At 36.4% G+C, this 22,645-nt stretch overlaps 1 protein-coding gene across 1 annotated transcript; it reads right to left on the bottom strand.

Annotated features, from left to right (window-relative positions):
- Positions 1-13,693: 13,693 nt before the first annotated feature.
- LOC141913923 (juvenile hormone acid O-methyltransferase-like) lies at positions 13,694-16,407 on the bottom strand. The gene is made up of 4 exons (XM_074805143.1): positions 16,119-16,407; positions 15,323-15,613; positions 14,910-15,081; positions 13,694-14,669 (listed from the first exon to the last, which is right to left on the bottom strand). Exons 1-4 carry the CDS (start codon positions 16,311-16,313, stop codon positions 14,500-14,502), a joined length of 828 nt encoding a protein of 275 aa, XP_074661244.1. The 5' UTR covers positions 16,314-16,407; the 3' UTR covers positions 13,694-14,499.
- Between the last annotated feature and the right edge of the window lie 6,238 nt (positions 16,408-22,645).

Below are 22,645 nucleotides of genomic sequence, written 5' to 3' on the forward strand. Positions count from 1 at the left end.
TTTGTTTTCGATTTAGAAATACTAAACAATTTAAACTATAAGTATAGATTCTAAAGATACGTCTTCTAGATAAGAGTGATGTAGTTCTCAAACCTACGAATTCATCGAAATTGCGATGGTCGTCATTTGTAAATGATTGGAATTTTACAAATCGCTGCCTCCATTGAGAATGAGAAAAGTCGTCATTACTATATAATCATAATCTAATGGAATCATTTCGAATCACGAAAGCCATAGTAAACTAGAGAGTCGTCATGGACACTTAACAATATTTTACAGAATGAATCGTTGACATAATCGAAAACGATAAATTCGCAGAAAACTCAGTTATTTGTCTGATGATTTTTCTTTTCTTTCCCTTTTTCAGCATGCGAGGATCCATAAAGTGTATATACATTCGTCTAACAGCTTGTCATCGTAATTAAACTCTTGCAGAAATAAAACCGACGCCCTCGAAGCAAAACATCATATGTACATACAGCTCATCCTATTTTTACGTAGTACCGGTAACTTACAGAGAACACCGTCAAGAAATAAAGAACTGCCGTGGATCACTTGACATTTGTGTAGATTCTCGTGTACGGTTACGTTGTAACGTCATTTTCATGTCAAAGAAATGTCCAAACCAGGTATCTATTTCAGAAACATTCTCCATTTACTCTGATTATGAAATCCAGTTCGAAAACCGCAGCAATGAATTTTTAGTTCGAATGTGAACAGGAGCGGGAACTCGATTAATCGCTGCTTTGCAACTACTAGATTTCAGTCTTCGTTTTTGAGTCCATATTTCATTTTCCTTCCATTAGTGGAACTAGCAGCATCAAATACAATTGTTTTAAATCTAAGCCTATATTTATTGAGAACACTAGAGAATACCATATCTTCAGCCAGTCTGTAGAAACCCTTTGATGTTGTTTTGCAGCTATATTTGTTTCCCCCATTCATTTCATTTTTTACTTTACTGCCTATCGCTTCTGCATTCTGAGAACTGCGATGTCACTATAGACGAAGGGTGAACGAATACTTTGTAAAAACCGCTTAAAACTCCTATTATTTCTGCAAAATTAATAATACTCACTTTTCACAGCTGATTAATTTCACTGCTTATGATAACATTTGACGGTAACATACGATACCGGTTCGAGTACGTATGAGTGATAGAGGGTGTTTGAACAGCTAAAACATCTGCATCAATTCAAAATTTGTATTGATTATGAACTGTCACTCGGTCTCGGGCTCTCTCCCTTCCTGTTCAATCTGCCAACGTGTTGATATGCGTGAAGTAGAATTGAAATATACATCACATCGACTGCACCAATGCGAGAAATCTACGGAAGAACATACTAACATATTTACATACTTACCCTGGTGTCGTGCTAATCGATTCAATTAGTCGTTTAGTTGAGCCTTTTGATACGCAGGTAATCGTACAAAAATCTAATTAAAGCGATCTCACCACTACCGCAGCCTATATCCAATACATTCCTGTAACCACCCGGCTTGAATTCAATGGTCGATAAAACTTTAGCGGCCCAACTTCTCGTGCCAGCGCTAGCATTCGAAATAAGTTCCGCGTTCGGATTCATTCCGGTGCTTTCTTATTCGTGCGCGAACGTATTGCTAAGATTGCGCGAATTGTTTCGAAATCTTGCAGTAGTGAAAAAAATGAACTATCAACGCGTTCATACGTTTGGAGAAATGGTTCTCCGATTCTCAAGATCTCGGCTCAATAGCGTTTGCAAAGTCCACAGAATTCTATTCAACCACGTGTACGTGTACAATATCGTCCAATAATGTAACATCGTAATGAAAATAAATTTCATTTTCAATTTCAATTTCACAACGGTGCGACCAGACGATTTATAAAGAGAGAAATGGATATTTTATCAAACTGTTGAAATAATGCGGCTGATTCGATTGGTTTCAATTCTCTTTAGCTCTATTACTCAGACGTACTCAAATCGGTATCGTGCATCATATGTGCTAGGAGCATTAACAGTTTTTGTTTGTTTCCAAGTTATAAATACGAAACCGTTTAAACTATCATAATAAATTCTTAATCATACGTCTACTAAAGCGGCATAATTCAGGAATCTGGAATCTCTGAAACCGTCGAGACTGAGACGGTCGTCATTAAGTAATTGATTCCTCGTTTACAAAATTGTTGAAGTTTTGAGAATTGAACGACTGAGTGATAGAAGGAACATCTGTGTAATTTCATCATTTTAACTAAAATATAAAGTCTCCGCTCGAGAAAGGGCTGACTTTTATAGACACATTTGTTTACGTACATGTCGGAATTTCAAACGTTGTAAACATTTCAACTAAAACGCGCCATAGCCTTACAAAGGCTTACAGGATATACACGAAAGTATCAAAGTCGTTACATGTTACTCATGGCAGACATGTTTAGGGTAATGGTACTAATCTGCTGGTTTTAGTAGTAGGAGCTCCCATATGTTTAAATTCATTAGGTTCTGTTTTGCGCAATTATTCATCAACTTTTTGTGTACATTCTCGAGGCAGGCAGAGTTAAAAACCGATTCGCATAGATCCTCCAACAGCCTCTGGGGTGTTTTCTCTTTTCATGGAAATGGAAGATTATTGTTAGACATCGGCTGTATCGTCGAGGGAAATACGGCTGTATCGTCGAGGAAAATACGCCAACACGAGACTAATGTCGTCAAAACGAGAATAATGTCGTGAAAATGAGAATTAAGTCGTCAAACCGAGATTAAACTCGTCAAGTCAAGAATAATGTCTTCAAAACGAGAATAAAGTCGTTTAAATCGAGAATAACCTCGTCAAAACGACAAAAAGTCACAAACAAAAACAAATTAGATGCTGCTTCTACGGCGTTAGAAGCATCATTGGTTATAATATCGTTAAGAGCCCTCTCGTCGAGGGGGCCCAAAGATGAAACAGACATAGAGATGCTTAAGGTTATCACCTGCCATAATGATTTAGTCACGATCCATCGTGGTTAGTAATTCGGTCACAATAAAAGGGTTTAGTACGCTTCGTGAAATCGATCCACGATCAGTAAAAGTAATACGTTCAAATATCAATTACTGCACACAATCTGATAGAAATTACTGCCTTTACCTTTTGATTATCTTCAATTTCTGTCGTTGTCCCGATAGGCCTCTCGTACTGTACAGCGCATTGCTATATTTTTCTTTTTTTTCGATTGGTACCTGTATAAAGCAAAATAATATGATCTTAAAAATATATGTAACACGTTCCCAAATGTTTTGATACTTTCTCAGTTTGTATCAAAAATATTGCCAATTTCTGGTCCTTGAGTCCTGAAAAATGATAAATTTACAGCGCAAAATCGTACACACGTGTCAATTATACTTCTAAACACTTTATTTGCGGACCAGTTTATGAATTGAACGTGGGCCATAGAGCGCTATATCCGCCTATGATCTCAACTTTCAATTTATTACGTAAGCTATTCGTGAACAAAATGCGGTCGGCGCACAATAGAAACTTGCGCTAGAAACGCTCTATTTATTCTTTCATTACCGCCGACAAAGAGGACCGATATTTCGCAAATTGGATTCGGGAGGTTTAAACCTCCCAAGGTCAAACCACTAAAATTGTGACCTTCGTGGAGATTATCTAAAAAGCCGATGGTAATCAAATTTAGCATAACTTTTTACCCAAACGTTCAATGGCATTCCTAAGTATTTGATGAAAGTTGAGAAATCATAAGATATTCATATAGCCATGGACTCTAAAACCTAAATCGTATAAGAGTCTCTGATATAAAAAAAACTTCGCATAACGAAGAAGCAAAAATTCGAATCTGATTCATCTGTTTGGAATTGATTCTTATGAAATGGAAACAAATGCGTGAGCACCTACTCATTCATTCAATTTACTTTGCGGCTTTACAACGGCTATTTCACTGGTTCTGCGTGATGAGATAATTCTGATTAAAGTTATTGTAATAATTTCTATATTTATATACGTAATGATACTCTTTCTCAATAAAGGATGCACGTTATTCGAATCCCCACCATTGTTCTCTACAATGTACGTTAATCAAACTCACGATAAAACCAGATCCAAAACCATTGACTCAAAAACAAAGGATCCGTGGTCAAACATACAATTCTAATTTCCCCGTTAGTTCACTGATGCCGTCAGTTTCTATCGAATGCAAGGATTCTAGCCAATCAGAGAGGCGCATGTACACATCCATTGGCATGTTAGTTATAGTACAACTTAGACAATATCAAGGTTCGAGCCAATGTCAGTAACTAGAATATGTTCTTTCATCAAATACAAATAACTCAGCAGTAGTCAGTTAGTTGAGTTTGTTTGACTTGATTTGTATTTCATCAATCAATCTATTTCATTTTATTTTAAAGTACAAACTAAACGCTTGAATTGCTTATAACACGACCAGGTATGAATTAGAATAGATCGGCTTAATATTTCGAATGCAAATTTGGCGTTTAAGCAATCGGAAATTCGAAGTGCTTGAGAAATTTTTCAATACGCACATTACTTCGAATAGCGATAAGTTCATTGACACATGTGACCATTGTTGTGTTACTTTCGATAGCGAGTCGAATAAGCTATGGGACAGCTAACGACGGCACAATCGCAATATCAACAGAAGTTCATTTTATCCTACATGATGAGGCTAAATTCAGTGAAATCGATCGTGTTCTGAAATATATATTTTCCTGGATACATGTTGTTTATTGTAGCTATTCTATGCGGTTTTACATTAACCTGCTATAACATATTGACCGTTTTCAAGAACCCAAAAATTTTCCGGGTATCTGTTTTTTTTTCAAAAACAACCCAAACCCGAAATTGTGTACAGTTAGTACGCAGCGTATATACTGTCGGATTAGAGAATATTGAAAAAACTTAGAAAAAGTTCAGTGAAGGAAAATAAGCTCAGCAGTGACAAATTGTCATTTCATCCCCTGCACGTGATTAATTGATGTCCAAATATCTTCTACCGTGAAAACTCTGCATTTAGCGTCAAACGAATTTTTGTATACGTATCTCAGGATGCATGCTCTTCAAAAAGGTAGCCTATTAGGAAAAAACTTACCCGGTAAAATCCTAATTTGTCCTAAACGATATTCCAACTATTATTTTGTTAATTATTCAACTATCATCACTAACTGGGTAAGTTAGTTGAACTTACATAAAGATATTTCATTAGGGACACTTCAATTTCACACCATTCAATATCATAAGGGAACAAAATTCTTTGAAACTTGGTAGTTCTTAAGACTAGGTTTTGTTTCCGAAATTTACTAAATGTACCAATTCTAATAATTCACTCATTGAAGCTTCTATATATAAAAAGCGAAAGCTCGTGCGTCGGAATAAATAGTTAACCTTTAAACTACTACTCGTCTCTTCATTTAAATTCAAATAATATAAGTCTTTATTGATTCTTTTTTGTTGAAATATGCATAACTTTTTCTGGGCAAATTTCTATATTCTGTCAAGTCATGGACTCTAAAACGATTTAGACATTAAAACGTTTTAGAGTCCATGGTCAAGGTATTTTGGCTATAACGAATATGACTAACTCCCTGGGGCAACGATGTGGCTGATGAAATGATCTCTCCCATTGTAATCCCACCATTTAATTACTCATTGTATAACAACTCTCACAATTAAGCCTCGGACTCTTAAACGAATTATGAGAGCATGCTTTAGTATAGGCTTTGATATACCGGGTAGAGCATATTGTCTTGATTTAGAACATGTATGCATGAACTCTAGGCTGCAAAGAAATACGTTTTCAGCGGCTCTAATCGAGTTAAATTTTTCGTGATAGATTAACACAGAAAGGCGACACCCAATCGCTGCTTATTGACATTAGGCACAAGTCACTGTTATGTTCATTAGTAAAACTAATATAGAATGAATAAGTGAGGAGGGAAAATGTATAAATTAAATTTATAAATGAATTTATAAGAATTTAGCATGCATCGGAGTGCACTTAAATTGGATTATTACAAAATAACTCACTTAAAAATTTATGATATTGTTTCATTGATATTTATTACTTTAAAGCAATTCACTTTAAGAACTTTGGTCAACAATAAGTCTGACCTGCAAATCAAATCATCGGGAGACAAAATACTGTTTCAAAAAATTATATTGCTAATACATTCCTAATCTTAACCTTTCGCCATAAACCTACTGGATTTAGAGCCTGGGGCATTTTAGATGGTTGTAGGTAGAAATCCCCTAGGTAAAATCCTCACCTGACGATTTTTCAAGAACATTTGAAAGCACGATATTTATTCAAACATATTCCTCCACAATACAACTGCAATATATTTGAACTGTGCATTGAACTATTTTGTTGAAATAAATCTTTAAATAAATTCATAGAATAAATGAAATTAATGAACTTTTTATTCATACTACCTTTTCATATTTTTATTCATACTATCTTTTCATATTTTTATTCATACTATCTTTTAATTCGAAATAAATAACTCTTTTTTACTTGTGGTATAGTATGCTTATGATATGGATTCGATTTACGTATCAATATGTTCATGTTGACAGGGGCCTGATGATGGCTAATAGCATTAGCCGAAACATTGCTCGTAGAACATTTGATTTTTAGCTGAATTCATTGTGGGATTTGTCTCATTATTCACCATACACGGATATTGTGTATTTTCTTCTCATTTTCATGTTGGTTTTGAACAACTTAAATTTTGCGATTCTAATACCTTATTAACTTTAGATGACAGTAATACCTTCAATTTACATTTAACATATGATCACTGCTGAAAGTGTAATAAGGAATATATATTTACTCCAGTGACAATATTTTGATTCAAAGATTTAATTCAATCATCTAGTCTGAGTCTTTATGGTAAAACTTCTGGCTAACCAAGAGCTAGCCGAATTCCGACAATAGAAGGTGGTCGCTTGAAAATTAGTTAATTTACGCAACAGGAATCTATCTTGATTTCAAGGGCACTTCAATTAATCGTTTCAATAGTGACCACTGTAAATTAGCCAGTAGTTTAAATGACCGAATTCAATCAACCGATTCGTATCCTAAGAATGAGAATTGTATCTAACCACAGTAGTTATTCCTCATCAAACGTTCGGTCATCATATTATACATCTATACATCATTACTATCATCTTCAGTTAATAGAAGTGCAATAAAATCTAGAATCTATGAGTTGAGATTTTTTAAACATAATAAATTGTGTTGATTTTATGTTAGTTAAATCAAATATTGGGAATATTTTACCGGGGGATTTTCACTTTGGGGATAATAACCTAAATTATTTTATATCATCGGTTTTCATTAAGAAAAAAAAAACAACTATTAATCTTAACTACACTTATTTTATTCCTTTTGGAACATTAAGATTCTTTCATTGAATTTAATATGTTATTTCGTACAATAGTTCATCACAGTGCGTCATCACGCTTAAATGTACAAAACTTCTTTACAGAGTTCAAAATATAAACCAACAATCTCATCTCAAGCATGTACTAGCGCTGACGCTATGGGATAAAACCAAGTCTCGATTCATTGCCTAAAATGTGGGTACATTCATTCAAATCAGGACTAAAATACGCTTATATGAATATCTTGCATGATATCATTTTACATTACGGGTGTCTCATAGGCCTGGTTTTACTTGTACATTGTCATCAATTAATTAAACATCCCAAGTAACTTCGTTATTTACTTATGGCTTAATCACTGGTATTCAATAGCTAGTCGGCTATAGAAAGACTAACCCGATAAAATTCCATTAACCGTTCGTCCAGGGTCGAACACTCGCGGGTTAATTCGCAACGATTTTAAAGAAAGAAAATGATTGCATGAAATCTAGTTTTCGTATCAATCGGCGTCCAATCTCTTAAACCATCCTAAACACAGTAGTTTAGTAGTTTGTGTCTATTTGCTTTTGCTGATGTCATTTAACATAACAATGGAAATGTATTCGTTTATTTGGAAATTATATGAAGATATGGAGTAATCATGTGACAAATCAAATTATTACTGCAAGGCAAAACATAGCGCACTTCAGATATATGATATGGCCTTAAAGACTTTCCATATATTAACAGTCCAGTTTAACGTCTATTGATATGAATAGTTCAGTTTTGATATGACTGTCGCAACAGTTGGAATAAAACGTATGAAATCTAGGAGCATTTATCTCATGAAATTTAGATTTGAGATAATTGTATTGTATTGTATGAGGATTAAACATTTCAATGGCTGGTGATTATTTGTGATGAAATAATCAGTGAGATGGACTGTTGATGTAGCCCTGATTGAGGCACTCGGGTCAAATAATATTTTTAGATACAACAGTGCATTTGTTAAAGCAGAACACATGATTTTAAACTAAATATAAGTAGCTAAACCGTTAATTTTCATTCCTAACTTTTTCATCACTCCCGATTATCAAAAATAATTCAACAGTTTGATTAACGGATAGTTGCAGTTAACAACATTTCTATCTGATAGAGAAGGTATACAGGTATACAGAGGAACAAGAAAAGAACATCCAACTAGACACTGAAAAATCTTTATTCGGGTTTTTTACCAGGGGCCTTTACCTTGGGGTATATTTAACTAGGGGATTTTTACTGAAAGGGACCTTTACGGGGCGAGTTTTTACCCGATCACATCGATTATTGAATGACATGTTCGATAAAATCATGACAAAAACTGGTATCACTGGTACAATTTGCTAATTTTCGCTATTCGGGTGGTTCTGTAGATTATTGGCTATACCGTTGGTAACTGAATAGCTATTTGTATTACTGATCGGACTGTGATGTGAAAATATAGCTTTGACAAAACCACAACGAGAAATGAATCAAATTCAATATTTGACTCGAAAACGAGCTTAACCATGGATTCAGTAACGTTTTTTTTACAGTCCATGGCTGAAATGACGCTATTGAAAAAATCAATGAGAAATACTGCCTCCGATTTTTATGACGAAAATATAGGAATGAATTCCGAACAGAATCAAATCAGGTTGTTCTTATTGGTATTGTGTATACATTTCATTTATTAGATATTTCAAGTAATTCGTGTAATTAGGAAAAACTCGATCCAATAATGGGTTTTTCTTTTGGTTTTAAGTAATTTACAACTTACCAAATATGGACTTCATGGTTTGACATTAAAACCAGTGAGCATTATGGTATCAAGTTCAACCAAAATTGATTACGATCGGCCTTTCGTAGAATCTCCCTGAAGGTCACAATTTTAGTAAATTGACCTTGGGAGGTTTAAACCTCCCGAATCCAATTAGCAAAATATCGGTCCTCTATGTCGGCGACAATAAAAGTACCCTGCGCGTAACTTTCTATTGTGCGCCTGCCGCGTTTTGGGCACGAGTAGCTTACGTAATCTTAATTGAAAGTTGAGATCACAGGCAGATATTGAGGTCTATGGCCCACACAAAACATCATAAATTGGTCAGGAAATAAAGTGTTTTGTGGTATAGATGACACGTTTGTACGATTTTACACTGTAGATTTATCATTTTTCAGGACTTTCAGGACCTAAAATCAGCAATATTTTTGATACAAACTGAGAAAGTATCAAAACATTTGAGAACGCGTTATGTGTGGTATTGGTTACGCTGAACATCCAAAATCATGGTCTCATTTTTGAATTTAAAAGTCAAGTTAAATCCTATCTTATAAATTTAAATTACAATAAATAAGAACTGGGTGCAGTCCACAGAGTTTAGCAGTTTCGAGAAAGACGGATTGATTTGGAGTTAACTCGATGAAAATCGACTGGTTTTTTTACTTCAGCATTTTTCTAACAGCGTTACAACCGGGTTCTTTTCTGGTTCTCACAAAAAATGATCATATCCTAAACCGATTTGAGATCAACGGAATCGATGAATAAATCCAATCGATTCCTTTTTAGGTAGACCTTTTTGGTGAAACTGGACCCAGAGTGTACATTCAGCTCATCCCCGTGACGTTCGAACTCGAACGCGATTAACTAGTTATCTGTTTTCGTCAATAATTTCTTGATCAAATGCGTCAGCTCGAAAATATGCATATTTTATTCTGCATTCTCACTGGTCGGTAGTACTTGAAGTACCTTTGTATTTTTCTTTGTAAAATACATACAATCAGTGTATAGTTCTGTCCAATTGCATTGTTTAATTTTATAGTCTCTTATGATGTCTAATTGAAAATACTTATATTAAAAATAAGTAAAACACTTGACTTTGTATACCCCTCGTGTCGACACGTGGAATAATTCCATTTCAATTTCAATTACTCTGACAAAACGGGGCCATCGATCTATTTCCCTTCACCGAGGAATCATAATCGTTCGCGTCCAATAGAAAAAAAACAAAAATCGAGAAACGAAACGAAACGAAACAAAACGAGACGAAAATAGATGTTAAACATGTTTTAATTTAAAGTCACCAGGATTATACCCTCGATAGCGAATCTTCCAGTCTGACCCACAACCAGGACACATCCGAACCTCACACTTTGCCTTGCAATCTTTATACTTAGGAAAATCGTAATTATAATAAGGACTGCAGTAGCCGCAGTTCCTGTTGACGCAAAGGGAACACATGAAAAACCCACTTGAATTAGCAAAACCAGTGACCATCAAAACAAAAAATAACAGATACTGAAAATAAAATAAATCAGGTGCTGTACATTTCTGTGAAAAGTACGTTATTCATACAAAAAATACACGATCCCTAAAGTGTTCCAATTCACACATACACACACGCACGCACGCACGCACGCACGCGCGCACACACACACACACACACACATGAATGCGTAAACGGAAGAGGACTGAGGCGAGGAGAAGACTCTGCTGTGGCCTGATAGCCACACGATTCAACCCGTGGTAGATAAGGATCAACCATTGTTTTACTTGTGTGCAGTAGATCATACTACTACGACAACACAGGCATTAACCCACGGCGAAACGGGATTCACCATATGTCGCTAGTGTGCGGTAAAACATGGCCTACTGCGCAACGGGATATTTAGCATATTGAATCAAAAAAGCCGCTGTGAAGATCGTCGTAGTTATTTCACAGAGTAGTTGACGTATTCGAAAACGAGAAATTCGCAGAAAACCCAGTTATTTTTGGTGATTTCACGCAGCTTCTTAACGTTGTATTAGATTATGGCTGGAACATAACAAGGCTCTTTGAACCAGTGAATTCTATGAACACAGTCCATCCTATATTAAAGCAGTTACTGAGAACAGATATAAAACCGTGGATCACTTGATATTTGTGTAGGATATCTCGTGCAGGCTTATGTTTGTGCGTCAAAGAAATGTTTCCGAGAATATCTAAACCGGGTATTTATTTCATTAACATTGACATTTTCTTTGATAACGAAATCCAGTTTGAATCCGCAGCAATGAATTTTTAGTGCGAATGTGAACTGGCGCGGTAAGTCGGCATCGCTGCTTTGTAACTACTTGATTTCTTCGTTTCAGAGTCCATATTTCATAATCCTTTCATAAGTGTTGGGGGACTAACAGTAACATGCATTTCGAATAAACTTGTAAACTCTAAGCCTACATTTATTGAGAACATTAGAGAATACGGTACGATAATTTTTTGCCAATTTTCAGACACTTTTCGACGCTGCTTTGCAGCTATATTTGTTTTTTTTTTTCATTTCCTACATTCTACATAACTGCATGTTCGTGAAATCAATTGTGAATTCAATTTGGATTCTAAAACTGACAAGTTACTAATCACGATCTTTTCGCTCGCTATAGCTTCAAAATTCTGAGAACCGCGATGTCGCTATAGAGGAAGGGTCAACGAAGAAGCAGTAGAAAACGCTTTATACTCGTATGACATAATCGTAACATGCGATACCGGTTCGAGTGCGTCTGAGTGATAGAGGGAATTTGAACAGATAAAACATCATCATCTGCATCACTTCACAAAATTGTTATTGATTATGAACTGTCACTCACTCTCCGGTTCTCTCCCTCCCTCTCTATTCCAACGGCAAACTCGTTCATATGCGTGAAGCAGAATAGTAGAATAGGAATAAACATTACATCGACTTCACTAATGCCCGAAATCTGAGATCTAAACAGTCGCGAAAGGTTTGATAATAATTCATTAATAATTTATTCTATTATCTATTTATACAATATGCTCATTGGCTTTACACTATATATATTAATAGCAATAAACATTACATCGACTTTTCCAATGCCAGAGATTTGAAATCTACACAGTCGCGAAAGGTTTTAGTAATAATTCAATAATAATTTATTCTGCCTAAAATCCATATACAATATGCGCATTGGCTTAACATCATATATTAAGGGGAACAGCGAAACAGAAAATTAAATCGAGTTTTATTGAAAGCTTTGATAGTTCCAAATAATTCCCTTTATTACACAATATGTTCAACTGTCTATTTAACGCGGAAGGACATAACAGCCAACAGTAAGGAGCATGGATACACGATCGTCCACCAAAATGTAAATGCAATGCTATCAGAATTAACCTATTCAAAGTATCCCCACAAAGCATTGTCGTGAAAAAAAGGATTCTTGCAATTCCACATCAGCATTAGTCCAATAACACGCCTTTTTAACCGAAGACAAATTCTTTATCTAGTAAAGTCTGAGCCTCATATTTCAGAAAAGGATTTTGTATCTTAAAGAATTCGTCAGTATTATGACTGTGTTGAGACTAGAAGATACACAATATCCGTGTAAGATGATAACGAGAGAAATCCCGCAACGAATTCAGCAAAAACGTACGGTGGCTGATAAGGGCCAAATGCATTGATTTTTACACGACCTCGGTTATAGAAAAATGCAAAACGAACCCTATAGAGCAAAAACGGATTTTTCAATTTTGCTACCGCGCAAAAACGAACTTTTCGTTTTTGCTAGGGCGCAAAAACGAAATATTATAGCGCAAAAACGAAAACATTCGTTTTTGCTTTATGATTTTTCGTTTTTGCTCCATAATATTCGTTTTTGCGCTCTAGCAAAAACGAACTTTCGTATTTGCTCTATTGAATTATTTTTCATATGACCTTGATTATAGAAAAATGCAAAATGAAAATCCATAAAGCAAAAATGGTTCGTTTTTGCCGAACTTTACTGCGCAAAAACGAAAAATCATGGAGCAAAAACGAATATTTTCGTTTTTGCTCTATAACATTTCCTTTTTGCGCGGTAGCGAAACGAAAGTTCGTTTTTGCTACGGTGCAAAAACGAATTTTATGGCGCAAAAACATGAAATCATAATATTTCGTTTTGTGCGGTAAAATTAGTTTTTGCGCCCTAACAGAGCGAAGAGTTCGTTTTTGCTCTATAAGTTTCGTTTTGTGTTTTTCTATAATCGAGGTCGTGTGAAAATTATTATATTTGGCACTTATCAGCCACCGTACTATTAGCCATCATCAGGCGTACGTTATGTGATTTTCCGGTCGATCTCTTACTCCTTCAACCAAAAAAAAAACAAAAACAAAAGAAAAGTTAGTCAAAAGACAAATTATCTCTTTATGACACCAAACGAATTAGGTACACTGACTTCAATTATGGACGAGAGACCATCGCTTGTAATACGATTAAGCTACGGTATACTATAATTCAGGGTCGTAATCTCGAATAATAACAAACCTATAATAAGGCCTAATACTCCTTGACAAGTGACACAGTAAACATACGACATACGATTGATTCTAATTTCAAAATTGATTAGGTCAATCTTTTACGACTTAATTCAGAGTTTTATTAAGTTACTTTTTTCCTCAAGCTAAGCTCGACTAAGGTCGACTCACGACCCGATTATCTCGTCGTGAGATAAGAGCGGTTTTTAAAACGTGACCGCCGGTTACCGATCAATTCGTTGCATCGTCGTAATAGCGCTCAGGTCGACTACGACCCGATCGCCGCAGGCTTACTCTGTCGCTGATTTGCTACGATGGTTTGATCGGGTCGTGTAAAAGCAGAACTGGTTCTATCCTCGCGATTCGGCTTATACGACTGGTCTGCGATCAATTCGTCGCGAAGCGCACGGTTCCCGATGAAAATATGGCAGGTCCTTCAGACGAGATGATCGGGTCGCAAGTCGACCTGAGCTTAGCTTTCTTCTACATACGATTAATCCTGCCATCCAGCAAAATATGAACGCATGTATTATGCGTTTTTTTGTACGTTTGACGTTTGTACCGCTATGACCGTCAGCATTTAGCCTCGAGTTTGTCAAATGAATTTCAAGTAAAATGACGCGAATCATGATTAATAAGTAGACTGAGACAACCTAAGGGGTCCACTAATGCTAAGCATATCGGTCAGAGTGAGCTGAAAATCAGTGATCCTACACGAGACACGTGGAGTTATACACATTGATATAAGTCGGGAATTATGAGCGGAAGATATCATTTAAAAGATAGATCCATATGATCACCGCGTACTTCACGATATATTTCCAATAAATATGTTTATCGCTAAGATATGATTTGCAGGTGGACCACAACAGCGGAAGCTGCCATGTGTAACGTGCCATTTTCATCGACTGGAACTTTTCCCATATAAACACCGAGCGCGTCGTCCATGAACTCGGCTAGTTTCGATTCGGGAATTCGTTTTACGTGCGGTAAAATTGCGCCGAACCATTCTGAAAAAAATAACACGATATGTAATAATAGTAGAACGTTCTTTGTTTCGCTATCATCGAAGTATGGTTAAAATCATTGTCACGGTCCAAATAAGGCCCGGAACAATTAACTCGAGCTTGATTCGTTCCAATTCGCGGCCCGGACCAAATCGTCTCCGTGTGACCGCGCCTGAAGTCTCGCGACGCCAACGGGTCCGGAAAACAAATGAGGGAGGATGTTTTCAGTTATGGTTCACTAACGTTTTGCAGATTCGCGATCGGAAAATGTGTAATCACGAGTTGTGATTTCACAACGTTTAACAGCGAACCCCAACGATTCAGCCATTCGGCGATATCCACTGACTATATCCGGAGACCTCCATTCACTGTATTCCTCCCAGCTCGGCTCCAACGACCAGTCCGGTGTAAATCCCTACAGAAAAATAACTCGTCATTAGATCTGACTATGAAATTAAAAACCTTTCAAAAATGAATGTCCTTATAAGGTAATGCATCATTCGAAAGATAAAATTGCTCTATCAACATTTTTTATAGCATATTTAAATCGTAAATCGGTCGAACGGTTAAGCTGCTAGCTTTGGAGAGAACCGTCATTATCAACATAATCTGCACTCAGATGGTTACAACATTTCACACTGATGAATGAGTCATACCTGGAAATACGGAGACCATTTTTCCAATTTGTCTACATCGCACATGTGAACCATCATTGATGACGTAATCAGCACGAGGACGACTTCCCCGTTAACGGAGAGTAGACGTTTTATATTTTCCAAGTTCTTATATTGATTCGGAGTCCAGTGAAGAACCATGAACGACGTGACCAAGTCGAATTTCCGTCGCCAGTCCGCTCCGTACGAGTCGGGATCGGTCAAGTCGGCGACCAGGTATTCGATTTTAGGATTCGGATTTTTCGAACGGGCGAAATCGACCATAGATTCGTACTGGAATGCGATAGTGAAACAAACTATATAGATAAATAAACGCGATGTTTTTTTTCAATCCAGAATCAAATTCATTTTTCATTCATTGCTCGCGCATTTAGCAGGTCGGCCATTTTATGGTACAGCAAACATATAGCAAACATGCACACAAATTTTACCTCCCTTATAGAGACCACGGTGGGATCCCGGTTTGGCCATTGGCCGAAATCCCTGAGTTAGCTGATGTTTCCTTGTAACAACCAAAAGATTTATTTTTTGAATCGGAGAAATATCTAGGCCCGAAATATTACAATCCATTTATTTGAATGATGTAAGGCAAAGTGATACAATATAGCACTCTAGCTGAATTCCCTGCGTTTAGCAGGTTTTGGTTAAGTTTGTCAAATTTGTCAAACCTGTGTCAATGCTGATTGGGCTAACGAAGGGAACCTCTGAGCTGATGAACGATGCAGCTATGATATAACCCCCCCCCCCCCCTCTGACCAACAAAGCAGACTGTATTTACCTTATCAAAAGCGGTAAGATGTTCGACGTTGTCCAATTTACTCAGTATGGTATTAGTGACTTCACCGGTACCGCAGCCTATATCCAATACATTACTGTAACCACCCGGCTTGAAATCAATGGTCGATAAAACATTAGCGGCCCAATTTCTGTTGCCGTCGCTAGCATTCGAATAAAGTTCCGCGTTCGGATTCATTCTGTATCTTCCGCAAGCAAGAACTTTAGATTGAATTAGATCGAGCGAAAATGTTCGAGATCTCGCGGAAGTGAAGAACAGAACCGCGATTACGAGTAAGAGTTTATGCGGGCGGTTTTGATATGATTTCGCACGTTCTCTATAGAGAGCCGCTTTCAAAACGGATCGTGGCAATATAACGTAAGTTTCTATTGCGGTCGGGGAATAAAAAGTAGCGGTTGAATCGAAACGTCAACATAACTCTATTGCTTTTCTTTCAAGAGGAAAGACTTGTCGCTTGTCTATTGAAACTATTCTTTAGAGATTTTTTCGTCGTTATTAGATCATAAAATAAAGATGGCGGTTCCGACGTCGAAATTGAGAGGACACCACCAAACGTATACGACGAAGAATCGATTTTATCGATTGAAATATAGGTCAATAAACGTCTAGACTATTTCTTGAACGTCGAACAACGTGAATGTATCATAACTATCGTTATACAACCCACGTCCGTGTAAACTCTACCAGTGTTCTGTGTTGGGTTTCCATACGCGAAACGATACTTGCTCCTCGAGAAGACCTCTAAAAAACCATAGTTATTAAAACTGTTAGTGATTATTGACTGAATTTTGACTCATCTGTATGCGAGCAATTCTCTACGCAATTTACGAAATGGCTCATGGAGTATCAGTCAAAACGCCAAACGCCAAACGCCAAACCCCAAACCAGGCCTACCGTCCGAGTTTTACTTCGTTATCGAGGGCTTTTTCCAATCGAATCGAAGAGGTTGGCCTCTAGGACTGTTGTACTTATCTTGTGAAATGTGAACAGTTCTTTCTTACAGTAGTGTCTTTTTCACGGTCAGTCTATGTTTTAGTAAATACTCGATTGATGCGCACTCTGTATTAACCTGTCGTTTAGGTAACGAAAACAATTGAGAAAATTCCAATTTCATTTCAATTCCAATTTTATCTATTTGAACACAGCTCGAAGATATGTACTTGAAGACAGTGGTATTTTTCTTTGTAAAAAGCATATATTCCGTGTATAGTTATGTCTCGTTGTATAGTTTATCATACAGTCTCTCATGATTTCGAATTGAAAATACCTCTTGAAGTTAATAATTCACTTTGAATACCCCCGGTGTATACCCCTCGTGTCGAATTGAAAGACTTCGAAATTAATTTCAACTTCAATTTCTCTAACGATAGAGGGTGCGTCGATCTCCGTTCACCTAGAAATAGATAATCGTCGTTCGCGTCGAATAAAAAACCGAAAAGGGAGAAACGAAACGAAAATAGATGTCAAACATTTTTTTTTCTAGGTTTTAAGTCACCAGGAACACATTGGACAGTATTGTTTGAAACAGTTGTTCATGCATTCTGTCGGCCCACGAATACAGTGATAGCAGTCACTCATTTCACAGTGTGTACAGATCAATAGAAGCCCCAAGTTAGCGTGAGTATAAGCAGTGACCATCAGCAAAACTAAAACTACCAGATACTGAAAATCATTAAAATCATCAAGTGCTGCACATTTTCTGAGTGAAACATATTACTCATACAAAACATCGATCCAAAAATGTCTCAATTTATACACGTATGAATGTAGAAACAGGAACGGATAGAGGCGACGACGGGCACATGAGGATTCTACCCGTAGGAGGTAACGGTCCACTAGGCGTCTCAGTTGTGGATGGTAGATCATCAACTACTGCGGCAACAATGCTTTTACTCGCGGCCGAAAATAGGATTCACCAGGTATCGCCAGTGAGCAGTAGGCCATCAACTGCGGCAGTAACGGCAGCTTCGGAACGAGACGCGATACGATTCACCAGTCGTCGCTAGTACAACATCAATTACTCTGGAGATGTTACAATTTTACAACAGATCTATCATAACGTTAATACATTACCGTTGAAGACATTTTCCACCGATTCTTCCAGGTCTCAGCTCAAACGTGTTTGTGAAGTCTACAAATTCCTTCTGACAACCGCGTGTACGTGTACAACGGTGCGACCAAACGATAGCAGTTTATATGGAGAGACATAATATTTTGATCGAACTATTGAAATCAAGCAGACGTTTCAATTGGGTTCAATTCTCTTTGTCTCTATCACTCAGACGCACTCGAATCGGTATCGTATATCACCATCGCCCGATATCATATGCGTTAAATTTTAGCAGCTGTGTTAGGAGTATTAAGAATTTTCCGATGTTTCCGAGTTGAATATACTAAGCATTTTAAACTATTATCACATATTCTTCAATAGCCGTCTTCTAGATAAGAGTAATATCGTTCTCGAATCTTCGAATTCATCGAGACTGCGACGGTCGTCATTTGTAAATGAGTTGAATTTTACAAATAGCTGGCTTTATTGATAATGAGAAAAGTCGTCGCTATATAATCATAAAATCTAATGGAATCATATTGAATCAAAAAAACCACTGTGAACTAGACGGTCGCCATGGACTCATAGTTATTTCACAGAATAGTTGACGTATTCGAAAACGAGAAATTCGCCGAAAACCCAGTTATTTTTTGGTGTTTTCGTGCGGCTTCTTAACGTTGTATTAGATTATGGCTGGAATATAACAAGACACTCTGAACCAGTGAAATCTGTGTGCATAAAGTCCATCCTATTTTAATAATAATAATAATAATAATAATAATAATAATAATAATAATAATAAAGGATCTTATATAGCGCTAAATCAGCTAAGCTGCTCAAAGCTCTTTACATATATTATAAAATGCCTCCTTAAAAAGGAAGCATTTTAGCTGCTTCCTGAATTGATGTAATGAAGTGATAGCACGAAGGCTAAACGGAAGCTGGTTCCACAATTTTGGGGCGCTGTTGGAAAATGCCCGACTACCTGCAGATTGACTATGAAACAAAGGGACAACTAGCAGAAACTGATTGGCTGATCGAGTGCACGAGGTGGTGAGTAAAGTGTAACAAGTCCAGATAAGTATGGAGGAGCTGAATTATGTATAGCCTGGAAATTTAGCACAATAACTTTAAAACGAATGCGGTATGCAACTGGAAAACAGTGTAGGTCATGCAGAAGAAATGAAATGGATGAAAACTTGTTAGAGCGAGAAATTAGACGTGCTGCATTGTTTTGCACTCTCTGAAGTGGTTTGAGGGACTTTGTAGGGAGCCCGTTAAGCAAGGAGTTGCAGAAATCAAGACGTGAAGTAACCAAGGCATGGACATAAATACCAGTTTTAAAGCAGTTACCGAGAACACCACACAGAAATAAAACCTTGGATCACAGGATGTTTGTGTAGGATATCTCACGCAGGTTTATGTGTGTGACGTCATTTGTGTGTCAAAGAAATGTTTCCGAGAATTAATTAATTAATTTCATTAACATTGCCATTTTCTTTGATAACGAAATCCAGTTCGAATCCGCAGCAATGAATTTTTAGTGCCAATGTGAACTGGCGCGGAAAGTCGGTATCGCGGCTTTGTAACTACTTGATTTCTTCGTTTATAGAGTCCATGGCTCATAATCCTTTCATAAATGTGAGGGAACTAACAGTAACATGCATCTCGAATAAACTAGTAAACTCTAAGCCTACATCCATTGAGAACTTCAGGGAATACGATAATTTTAGCCAATTTCCAGAAACTGTTCGACTCTGCTTTGCAACTGTATTTGGTTTTTTCATCCCTTTTCTCGATTTTAAATAACCGCATGTTCGTGAAATCAATTTTGAATTCAATTTGGTTTCTAAAACTGACAAGTTACTTATTACGATCTTATCGCTCCCTATCGCTTCAACATTCTGAGAACCGCGATGTCGCTATAGACAGAGATAGGGTGGACAAAGACTTTGTAAAAACCGCTTAAAACTCCAATTATTTCTGCAAAATTAATAATACTTTATTTTCACAGCTGATTAATTTCACTGCTTATGATAACATTTGACAGTAACATACGATACCGGTTCGAGTACGTATGAGTGATAGAGGGAATTTGAACAGATCAAACATCTGCCTCACTCCATTCAATTGTTATTGATTATGAACTGTCACTCACTCTCCGGTTCTCTCCTTCCCTCTCTATTCCACCTGCAAACTCGTTGATATGCGTGAAGTGGAATAGCAGAATAGGAATGAACATTACATCGACTTCACTAATGCCAGAGAGATCTGAGATCTAAACAGTCGCTAAAGGTTTGATAATAATTCGATAATAATTCATTATCCCTTAAATCCGTATACAATATGCTCATTGGCTCTACAGCATATATTAAGGGGCTAGAGAAATAGAAAACTAAATCGAGTTTCATAGAAAGCTTTGATGAACATCAACACGAAGTTATCATGAACGTAATATATCAATTGTTCTCTTCTCTAAAACTAGGGATTTGTGTATTGTCGCAATAGTTGCTGTCCTACAGTGCACTAGCGACACCTTTTGGATACATACTTGTCATAAATGAATCCTCCTTTGATGTAGTAGTTGGTGTAGTAAGGATTATTACTTCATTTTCACCGTTAAGAATATTTATTACATTCCGACCGTATCCGTGGTATACGAAGGGAAATATAATCTACAATTAACCACAGTATGGATAATTGTACCGGTACTTAAAATCTTAACGGTACGGACACTTATACATATTATTTACAATAGAAAACTAGTGCCAGATACAAACAAATATTATCGGGACTCGTCCAGCTAACGGCTAAACTCGCCGATTCATAGATACTACTTTTTAACATGTAAAACTAGCCTGATTGCGTACGAACGTGCTATACGGTGATACGGCATAACATATTTATGATTATGAAACCTAGTCACTACTGGTTACAGAAGCAATAGAAAAAAATACGAACGACAAAAGTGGTTTATATAAGAAAACCATTGCGATGAACGCAGTAAAATAGAAGAGCAGAAAACACGTAACGGCAATGCGAGACACAGGTGGTATGAAATACTGGTCCATCGTTTAGTTGAAACAAAGCTGATGAAAAACGAATTCGATAATTGCACAACGTATAAATATATATATCAACATTATATATATATTACATATTATATTATATATATTATATATTATATATTATAAAAATATTATATATTATATATATATATATATATATATATATATATATATATATATATATATATATATATATATATATATATATATATATATATATATATATATATATATATATATATATATATATATATATATATATATATATATATATATATATATATATATATATATATGTATATATATATATATAATCCGCTATACATATAAAATATGTGCATATTTTGTTCTGCATTCTCACTATTCGGTCTTTGTCTTTTTTTAAATACATTATATCCGTGTATAGTTCTGTCTTGTTGTATTGATTTTGTTATAGTCTCTTATGATTTCTAATTGAAAAAAAATACTAAGTAAATACTTGACTTCCCCTCGTGTCGGCTAATTCCAATTTTATTTCAATTTCAAATTTTCAAACACGAGGGGGTGCCTCGATCTATCTCAGTTCGCCTAGAAATAATAATTTTGATGAGAAATGGACCCTCTATTTCCCTAACCCTATAACCTCTATTTACACCGATGTATACGTACATATACATGTACAGCAAAGAAAAGTATGATATATTTTAACTTCCGAGTGATAGAGGAAATTCGAACCGGTAAAACATCTGCATAATTTCGATATTTTGATCAAATATGAACGCTCCTTCTCTATATTCAACCTGCGTCATTCCATTCGCGAATTTGTATGCGTATATATGCATGCAGTAAATAATAGTACAACACATTAGATCGACTTCACAAACGCGAGGCATCTTTGAACAAAGCGACGCAATCGCAGAAAATATGACTTTGTCAAAGGCAATGTGCTACCCGATCGAAATACTACGCATCCCTCCGCTAATTCAATTGTTTATGTCCTACTGCACACTAGCGACGCCTTTTGAATACATACTTGCCACGAGCGGAATCCGCCGTTGATGCGTAGTTGAATTCCTGCTGCACACTGATGCCACCTGGTAGTCATTTTGAATTCTAGAATAATAAGAGAACACATGAGATAACGTAAACAACTTGATATGAAATTTCTAATTTTCTTCCGAAAAATACTTACCCCGGTGTTGCGTCAATTGATTCACCAGGAAACTGATATAGAGCCTCTCAATGTTGCTACCGCCAGAGACACCAATAGTCACTGCGGCAGCGCGCGCACGAGAAACACAAGCGAATTTGGAAACGTGGATTTATTCATTTAGAAAATATCACTCGTTCAAACGTCGCGGATATACAGATGTCGAGTGCTGCAATTCCAATACTGTCTTATCCAGCAAAAA

The sequence above is a fragment of the Tubulanus polymorphus genome, chromosome 12, assembly GCF_964204645.1.
Source record: "Tubulanus polymorphus chromosome 12, tnTubPoly1.2, whole genome shotgun sequence".
Classification (NCBI taxonomy): Eukaryota; Metazoa; Nemertea; class Palaeonemertea; order Tubulaniformes; family Tubulanidae; genus Tubulanus; species Tubulanus polymorphus.

Bases quoted from the DNA above. Each gene is read 5' to 3' on its own strand.
- LOC141913923 (XM_074805143.1), bottom strand. From the start codon at position 16,313: ATGAATCCGAACGCGGAACTTTATTCGAATGCTAGCGACGGCAACAGA. The intron at 15,082-15,322 runs GTATGACTCATT...ATTTTTCTGTAG, and splicing joins AATGGTCTCCGTATTTCCAG to GGATTTACACCGGACTGGTC. The intron at 14,670-14,909 runs GTTAGTGAACCA...TATTTTTTTCAG, and splicing joins CGATCGCGAATCTGCAAAAC to AATGGTTCGGCGCAATTTTA.